Here is a 9966-nt window from a genome sequence, read left to right on the forward strand (position 1 = left end):
ACCTGATGAATGAGCTCTGGATAGGGTCTTTGAGATTAGAGAAAAAAAACCTGCAAGGTTGGGAGGAATTGACTTTCATTTGTTAGACGTGTGGATGGTGGGTGGCGCAATACGCTGGAGGCTTTTCTGGAGGACGTTCCCGGGGTATTCCAACAATGCGTGTCGGAGCGGCAACAGGACGGAGGTCATCGCTCATCCAGAGTCTTTAATCTTGTAAAACCCTCCTCCCCTTTCTCCTCCTTTTTCCATCTTTTTCCTTCCTTCCACTCCGCTCTGTCGTCTCCTTTTCACCTCTCGCCTCTTTTCCCCCCTTTTTCCTCTTTTTGTGGCGTAACAAAAACAAGGTGGAATGGGTTGGGAGGAGGAAGGAGTGAAAACAACATCCCATGGTCAAAAAGTCCAAAAACAAAAGCCCTGAAAAAACACAAAGCAGACTTCTCTTTCCTGTGGGTTAGATTTACTCAGTCTGGGTTGTAAAGGTGGGTGGTGTTATTATCTATGTGTGTGTGTGTTTAGGTTGTAGTTGCATGACCCCCCACTGAACTGTGAAGGAGGCAAAATGGGAGGGGGTGAGGTAAACAGAAGAAGAAAGAGTGGGGAGAAAAAAGTTATGAAAACAAAAGTATTGCAGCAGATGGCTTTACCTTGGAGACAGTGTTACGGCACAGGAACTGGGGGGGCATTGAGGAGGAGTTTATCACAATCTCTAGAGACCGATCCAGGGGGGTGGGGGGGTCCACACACACTCCTCACACACTGTGGGGGGAAGACATATAAAGGAGCTCCCAGGGAGAAAGTCAGAGTGTTCAGTGCTGCTCATTTCCAATTGAGTGTGTCTACTCTAAGTGAGCTCAGGGGAATCAGACGGACCGTGCAGACTCGGAATAAACTTCTGCAGGTGTGTTTTTATTTTCCAACCAAAGATAAAGGATTGAGTTCATGGGGGCAGTTGAAAGACTTACTGAACCCTGGCTGCACTTGAACCCCTGATTTGATTTTCAGGTTTTTCAGATGAGTTGTTGACTCCACTTTCTGAGAACTTTTCACTCCCCCAACGGAGAGTCCAGAGGGAGTTCCTGAGCTGCTTTCCAGGGAATTTAAACTGAAGTTTCTCTCCTTTTTCTGATCCATCAAGGCACAATGGACGCCTCATTGTCCGACATTGACTTCAACACCACCTTTGTGGACGATCATTTCTTATTCAAGGACACTGTCGACGGTTTTGGCATCACCATGGTTCTGCTCTACTTGGTGGTTTGCATCCTGGGATTGGCCGGGAACTCCCTCGTCATCATTGCCATTTTGAAACTGGACAAACTCTCGTCCTCCACGACGGTGTACATCTTCAACCTGGCGCTGGCTGACGGGCTCTTCATGGTGGGTCTTCCCTTCATAGCGAGCCAGAACTTCCAGAACGAGTGGATGTTTGGCGACGTGGCGTGCAAAGTGGTCATGGTTCTGGACGGCATCAACCAGTTCACCAGCGTGTTCTGCCTGACGGCGATGAGCATCGACCGCTACATGGCGCTGGCCGACCCGCTGAGGTTCGCCCGTTGGAGGACGCCGCGCTGGGCCAAGATGGTCTCGGTGTTCCTTTGGCTGTTCTCGCTCCTCACCATCCTCCCCATGGCGCTCCACTTCACCTCCGATCGAGGTCTGTGCATACCGGACTTCGTGTCGGACGACTGGTGGCTCGGCGTCCTGTCCTACACCTTCGTCATGGGGTTCGCTTTGCCGTTCACAGTCATGACGGCGTCCTACACGGCGCTGCTGCTCACAATGAGGTTCCAGCGGATCCGAGCGACGTCGCTGAACCTCGCAACCCACCGTCTGGAGTCGCAGGTCACAAAGATGGTGGTGGCGGTCGTGGTGGTTTTCGGGATGTGCTGGCTGCCGTTTTACACCTTCAACTTCTACGCGCTGTACCAAATGGGCTTGGTGATGACCTTCGCCAGAGCCTTTGAGTTCGTGGTGCTGCTGTCGTACTCATGGAGCTGCGCCAACCCGATCCTCTACGCGTGCTTTTCCGACACCTTCTGGAGACACTTCCGGACCCTCCTCTGCCCCGCCGCCAAGACACCTCCCAGCATGCAGTGCAACACCGAACGGTATGACTTAAATGACAGGGATGTGACCATTCTGGCGTAGAGAGGCGGTTATAAACACTCGATATCCTGTCACTGCATGATACAACCTGTTTGAAGGGTTGTAGATTTGGGATAAATTCAGATGTTTTACATTAAATTCATTGAAGTTGTAAGTCTTACATCAGATTTGCTGAATTATTTTGAATTTTGTTCATGAATTTCCTCTCATGATGCTTCTTCACACTGATGTACTTGTTTGAAGGATTGTAGATACATTTCTTTAACCTTATTTGGAATATATTGACATTGTACATATATTTGTATTGAGCTCTCTTATCCTATGTGATCAAATTTGCTGAATTTTGAAGGAAATGTTGTCTAAAAAGTAGATGTTTCATCAAGTGTCTGTAGAGATTTAGCAGAAAGGTGTTGATTCTGTGTGGCTGACTGCACGGCTGAAAGGTTCACCGTAATATCTATGTGTGAACGGCAGGAAGACCCCCTTTTACTTTTCAATTTCAGAGAGCGTGTCTTGTCACAAAGGCAGCAAAATTCTCATGAAACAGCATACTTCAATTGGATATCCTCTAACACAAATCCCCTTCAGAGTAGCTCCTGCTCTATCTGCCTCAGACCTTTTGTACAATTTCTCTGTACTAATAACTCCGACTGCTGAGCCGAGCCGCTCCACTGCTTCTCCTGTTATTCAGCTTTTCAGCAGAACTAATGAGATGAGGCACAAGAGGGATGAAGTGTGGACAGGTGGAAACATGAGTCACATGTCCGTGGGCAAACACCAGCACAAAGACACACAGCCCGCCCGTCTCCCAGAGCTGGATTATGCACGGGTGGCTTTAAGATTGGGGAATCAGATGACCTTTTGGTCTGTCTGTAGATGTGTCCTTAATTCACCAAAAGTCAGCACATAAAGCCTCATTTGCACAGCTAAACATATCATTTCAGAAAACTTGTAATACAAAGAGTATTGCAGCAGAAATCTGCTCTTCAGTAGCACTTACACATACCAAACTGTCCAGCGTCATTCCTCTCTATGTTCTGAAGCCTTTGACAGAGGGGTAGCATTAACACACACCATTTGAAACCTGATTTATGAACATTTTTATAAATTGTTGCTTAATTTAAGATCTGATTTTCATGCACAATGATAGACGTTGCATGCTTCTCACGTGTTATGGCTTTCAGGCTTCTTTCGTTTAGCATCCTGGACGATTTCAATAACAACATAAGGTAAATAAATCAAAGCATGTAGATAATTCAAGAACAGGAAAGACATTGGATGCATAGATGATGATGCTGACAGTGATGTAAACATGTATCAATGTGTGAGTGACAATCTGTATTGTGTTGACTGAAACATAATGAGGCCCACATATAGTCACTTTACTGTATATATCAATATATCAGCATGTCTCACACTCTGTTTTTATCACTTGTAAATAAGCAAAAGGTGCTTCTGCTTCATGTGGAATAAAACTCTTACCCTCTGCCACACACTCTGTTTTTCTTGTATGGATGAATAAGCTCCACATTGCAGCAGGATATATCGTGATTTCTGGACCACAATAGTCCTCGGTTACATCTCAGACAAAGATTTTACATAAGAAAATACAAAGTTAAGTACATTTACTCAACTAATGCACTTTAAATTGATTATTTCCATTTTACTCTACTTTATACTCACTTATCCACTATTTCAGGGAGATTTATTGTCCTTTTGACTTTTCAAAATAAGATTAAGAAACATTAATCATGATCTAATAAAAGGATGCATTGGTGTGGATTACATTTCCAAAAAGCATCAAAGCAAATCATATTTTTGATACTTGGTTTAAGTGAAGTAAACAAAGGAGTGTTTTAGGTAACATTTTGAATGCAGGACTTTTACTTTGAAACTATAAATTATAAGCACTTCAAACACCTCATCTTCCAAGACACAATGCAGGTAAATACTAGCAGGTTTATATAGTAAAATACTGCATTCCTTTTGGTGAATTTACCCAAAAATCCTCCATGATCTTCTCCTGTGGGAGTATAGGAGCTCTGCTACTTCCCCGGTGGGCATTGTGTGAACTGGGAGGATGTTAATGTGAAGCCTTCCTGCTGAGACGTGTGTCTTCTGGATTGTTTTTTAAAGAACTCATAAAACCTGCGACATCTCCCTGAAACTTTTACAGACGCTCACATGCCAACGGCGGAGGAGAAAGTGACAGATAGTGTGCGGGAACAAGATTCAAGATTCAAGATTCAAGAAGCTTTATTTATCCCGAGGGAAATTGAGGTGCAACAGTTCAATACAAAGCTCAGTGTCAGCCTAAAAGCACAATACACTTGCAGAAGGATTTTAATTATCAATCATGTAGGAACAGTTTTATAAAGCCCAACTATTTAAGGTGTCACTTAAAGTTTAATATGCTGGTTTACAAAACGTTTTACCACCTAACGATGTGCTGTTGTTGGTCAAGAAATGAATATTTATCTTTTTATAAGGCTATAAGCCATCATTTGTACTCTTCTTTTATACAAAATATACATCTAAAATCATGATAACTATGTAAAAAAGTATATTTTGCCTAAGAAGTCGGTCTTTCGAATCCTCTGTCACTATTAGGAATCAATTAAAGTGCAATTGGCCCTGAAATAAATCACCTGGTTGTTATTTTTCTATCTTTTTACTGAGCTGCAGCTCCCACCTCATAGGGAGATAGTGTAGGAGAGGTGTTAGGGTTTACCTGGAGGCATCACTGAGTTCATGGTAATGTAATCTGTCTGTGAACATGGAGATAAGTGGAGGCGAGGTGGTGGAGTTCAGAGAGGGTAAGGTGAAATGCATGTGTAATATACTGTGTTTCCTACAAAGTGGGGCAGGAATAATTCACCCATAAATTAGTTAGCATTTTAACACTTCCTGTTCCTCGCCTGGAAGGTCTGTGTTTAACACGGTCATCACGCCCAACGTTAGCAGTGGTGACGTGAAGTCATGTGACCGTGCTGTAGTTCCTTTATAGCCCAAAATTAGCGTCCTTTAGCTTAGCGGTGGTGACGTGAAGTCATGTGACCGTGCTGTAGTTCCTTTATAGCCCAACATTAGCCGCCTTTAGCTTAGCGGTGGTGACCTGAAGTCATGTGACCGTGCTGTAGTTCCTTTATAGCCCAACATTAGCCGCCTTTAGCTTAGCGGTGGTGACGTGAAGTCATGTGACCGTACTGTAGTTCCTTTATAGCCCAACATTAGCCTCCTTTAGCTTAGCGGTGGAGACGTGAAGTCATGTGACCGTGCTGTAGTTCCTTTATAGCCCAACATTAGCCTCCTTTAGCTTAGCGGTGGTGACGTGAAGTCATGTGACCGTGCTGTAGTTCCTTTATAGCCCAACATTAGCCACCTTTAGCTTAGCGGTGGAGACGTGAAGTCATGTGACCGTGCTGTAGTTCCTTTATAGCCCAACATTAGCCTCCTTTAGCTTAGCGGTGGTGACGTGAAGTCATGTGACCGTGCTGTAGTTCCTTTATAGCCCAACATTAGCCTCCTTTAGCTTAGCGGTGGTGACGTGAGGGAACCAGGGAGATGCTGCCTTCAGTTCAGGATTTAAAAAAAACGTCTTCACTGTTACACTAAATTTTTTGACCTGTGGGATCTTTAAAATCTAGAAACACGCCTGAAATATTCCATGCATGTGTCACCAAATGGAGATCTTCGAGACAGATTTGCAATGATTGAATTAAAATAAGCAGGGACTGATTTGGGACCTGAAACGAAACAGATTTTTCTTGGCTACATTATTATTTTCCAACAAAATCCAGCCTTTCAATTAAATAAAGAACAACCATCTGTGTCGACTGAAGCAGGAAACACTGAATCAAATCAATCACAGTTCAATCCAATGTGTCCGATGGTGCTGGATTTACAGCGATCTGTCATGCCACAGTCCAAAAGGTCACAGTAATTAAAAAGTCTAAATGTGTGTGTGTGTGTGTGTGTGTGTGTGTGTGTGTGTGTGTGTGTGTGTGTGTGTGTGTGTGTGTGTCTTAATTAATGCAGTGGCGCAGACAGCAGTTATTTTCATTGGTCTTCTTTACGGTGACTGATCTTACCCTGTGATTAAGACCAGATGCAAACTGCCTGAGAGGTTTCTCACTAACAGTATTGATGGGACCCCTGAGTGTGTGTGTGTGTGTGTGTGTGTGTGTGTGTGTGTGTGTGTGTGTCCATGACTTAATTAGAGGAACAGATCAATAAAGTTCAATTAAGCAATTAACATAGTCCACTCGCTGTCGGGTGTTTCTACATTTCCTTCTCATGTCTCTTTTTTCGATTTTCTACACCTCATTTTCTCTTCCGCCTCCTCCTCCTCCTCCTCCTCCTCCTCCTCCTCCTCCTCCTCCGCTGTCGTCATGGCCTCACTTCATTACCCAACAATTGATTTATCTATTTAATTCGCTGTCTCCCATTTAATTCTTCCATACAACAGGGCTGATGATTCATTGAGAGTGAGACATCATCTCAGAGGCTGGGTTATCTCTCAGGACAGACTGGAGTTATCATCCCCTCACTGGGTTCTTTGAAGGCACAACAATCTGAATGTTTTAAGACACAAAACTCTTTCCTATAACATAAATAAAGGATTCACGCTCTATGCTAAAGCCCTGTGTCTTTAAAAACTGTTTCAGGGTGAGTGAAGCTTTATAAATCTGCCTGTTAGCGAGTGATACCAACGTCTGTTTTAATTAGGTGTTCTATAATTCAATAATGTGGATAACTCGATATTAATGGTTTTATCTGCAGTACAACTGCTATATATGGAGACTACGTGCAGTATAGAGGTCATCTGCAGAGGCTCAGACTCAATAAAGTGACGGTAAAGGTAGGAAAAACCTCCTGCACCTGCTATTGCTTCAAAACATTCCTTATATTTATCTGACGTTATTTGTGCGGTTTCCTTTATGTATTGTATTTTAGAGATTGCTATTTCGGAGGTGGCTTTATTCTGCTCATTCTCAGGCTGATTGCTCGTTTTATTAATGAATGCATCGACAGTTTTAAGATGGTTTCGGTCTATGGGTCCATCTTTAAGAGTTAATTGCTTTTAGCTTAATTAGCTGTAGAGTAAATGACTAGCCGTGGATGATTGTGAGGAGTTAACATCCAGATATTTCCCTCTGTGGATGCTGGAGACCAAAAGCAGAGTTTAAAGAGGGAGCATTATGGACTGAAATGTATTTCATATTTATTCCTGGTCTTGTTCCTCATTGTCTGCTTTATTAACTCAAATATGTACTTTTTTTTATTGGTGAGACCCAAGGTTCCAGTGGTAGCCAGATAATTACCTTCAGGAGAGGCTGGAGACCAAAACTGGAGCTAAATGAGATCAATTTTTGGACTTTAACTCAGTCATCAGGTGGCCAAAAACACATTGTGTAAAACACATGTCAGGACGAACAGTGTTTAGTCTTAGAAAAGTCCACAAAAAATACAGATTTGGTTAATAATTGTAGTTTCTTATTCCTTCTGAGTCACATCCTTTCAGATTAATTGATATTAATTCATCAGGTGAACAAATACACAATGTTTAAAGATAAAAAAGTCAATATTTAATAAAAAATGCGAGGATATTTTCTGCTCACAACTTATGTCTGCTTTCTGAAGTGGGTCCATTCGTTAAAATGCTCAGGTTTGCATGAATCAGTGACCAAATGAGTCCTTTTCTGATTCAACATATATCTAATCTTCTATTGCAGATCTTCATGCATGTGAGTTTAACTATTCTTCAACGTTAGTAAGATATTAATGAGATAGGAGTGGTGCTGCTGCTACATCGTATTAGGCAACTCACCTTTGGTTTAGTATTTACATGAAGGTGAGAGTCAAAGAGAGAGGATGAAAGGAATATTTTATTACACAAATCCATTTTTAAACCCATGAATGCTTCTTTCTGTTAAGGACTATAAATCGAAAGCAGACCTTGAGTTTGAGTTTCATTGCATCAAAGAAGTTCATTCAAATACAAAAGTATTTCAATAAAACTGACGCTCTTAATCCGTCACACGTTGTAGGAAAATATATAATTGGGGCGCTTTACAAAGATTATTGACTGAGTAGCAGAGCACACAATGTCTCCACTACTTTTATTTAGTTCAAAACCAGACAATGATCCTCAGTTGCACAAAAAACAAATCAATCCAACAAGATAATCCAGGTTTTACTCTATAATGCATTCTCTCTCAGGGCCATGGTGCTTTTCATTTCCTGTCCATATCTTTCCACTTCACTGGATCATAAACCATCCATCTCCATTAAACATGATGCTGATTCCCATTGGAAACCGTCCAAGAATAAAGGGCAGCATACGCACCACAACGACCTTTATCAGCGTGCTGTTTTTAGGTTGATGGGGATGCTGCTGCGGGCCGACTCTCACAGAGATAAGGTACGAAACTCCTTCTAACTTTGCCCCATAAAGCTGCCTAAGCTCTTCAGTCTTTGCTGAAAACAGACAAACAAATGATGACCTGCACCTCTGTTTCAGCCGTCAGAAGTTACAGGGACCGACCAGATTAAATGATAAATATAGCGGTGAGATCCTCCGATGTTCTCTCCAAATGTTGTTGTTTTTCTGGCTGTTTTTGTACTTCCCAGAGATCAGTTGAAGCTGCACTGTGAGGCCTTTCTGTCAGAGTTGCACGTTGTTGTTGTTTAGCCCAAGAACTCTTGAAACACGTCCAATCACTGAGGGAGAGATTTCCTTTCCCACGAGAATTAAGCTAGAGTGTCGGTACAGAAAACATCCTGATGATGTGCAGCGAGCAGGAATATCCAAAAGGTATTCCACACGGTTTCCGACGTACGAAATGTAATATTTTCTGTCCACAGCGGACGTTAAATTGACCGGTCTTCTTTCTGCGGATTGATATGTAAGGGATAATCACTCCCTGATCAGCCTGAAGGGTCTTCTTTTCCCCATAATGACCGCCTCGCTGCACATTATCCCGCTTATTACACGGCCAGATACTAAACAAACTAACCACTCAACTCCCAGTGTTAATTGAAATGATTTTATTCACTCAAAAATGATCGTATTAAAATGACCGTGCTCCTGTTAGTGTTTACTTCCTGTTAGTGTTTACTTCCTGTAAGTGTTTACTTCCTGTTAGTGTTTACTTCCTGTTAGTGTTTACTTCCTGTTAGTGTTTACTTCCGGTTAGTGTCTACTTGCTGTTAGTGTTTACTTCCTGTTAGTGTTTACTTCCTGTTAGTGTTTACTTCCTGTTAGTGTTTACTTCCTGTAAGTGTTTACTTCCTGTTAGTGTTTACTTCCTGTTAGTGCTCACTTCCTGTTAGTGCTCACTTCCTGTCTGTCTTCTTCTGGTGACGTCCACCACTCCGTCTTTGAACCTCTTTCTCTTTCTTGATCCTCCTTCATAGTCCTCGACGGCGCTCTGTACTAATGGATTAACAACGTGTCACATGTTCTGAATTGACCAATCAGGATCGAGTATTCAACTAAGCCGTGTGATAAGACCTCCTCCTTAGCAGCGGATTCGTACATTACATTCAAGCAACCGTCCAATTCTCTGTCTTTGCTACCGTTTGCTTTGTGTTCTTGCAAAAAACAAATGTACTTTACAATAATAACAGTGACAGATTTGCATCTCAAATTTAGCAATAACTTCTTAAAGAATGAGTCTAAACTTTCCTACAGAACAGAAAAGACAAAGGCCTTTTTTTCTGGCCAACCACCGTGGATTGAGTTGGCAGAAAAGCTTTCAAGCTCTCTAAATACAACATAGAAGGTCAATAACGCTGCATGGTGTCTGCCCACTTTGAGAGATTTCTCAATGAAGCTAAATACTTTATGAGCGTTTA

At 42.3% G+C, this 9966-nt stretch overlaps 1 protein-coding gene across 2 annotated transcripts; it reads left to right on the forward strand.

Moving 5' to 3' along the window:
* The first annotated feature begins 788 nt into the window (after positions 1–788).
* Positions 789–3597, forward strand: LOC134870359 (somatostatin receptor type 2). 2 transcript variants are annotated; one of them, XM_063892496.1, is made up of 2 exons: positions 789–898; positions 1136–3597. In XM_063892496.1, the coding sequence occupies exon 2, from the start codon at positions 1141–1143 to the stop codon at positions 2146–2148; it is 1008 nt and encodes a 335-aa protein (XP_063748566.1). In that variant the 5' UTR covers positions 789–898; positions 1136–1140; the 3' UTR covers positions 2149–3597. The 2 variants fall into 2 exon arrangements, with proteins under 2 accessions (XP_063748566.1, XP_063748565.1); XM_063892495.1 differs by having other exon boundaries at positions 791–898; positions 1003–3597.
* Positions 3598–9966: the final 6369 nt, after the last annotated feature.

This window comes from Eleginops maclovinus, chromosome 10 (genome assembly GCF_036324505.1).
Source record: "Eleginops maclovinus isolate JMC-PN-2008 ecotype Puerto Natales chromosome 10, JC_Emac_rtc_rv5, whole genome shotgun sequence".
NCBI lineage: Eukaryota > Metazoa > Chordata > Actinopteri > Perciformes > Eleginopidae > Eleginops > Eleginops maclovinus.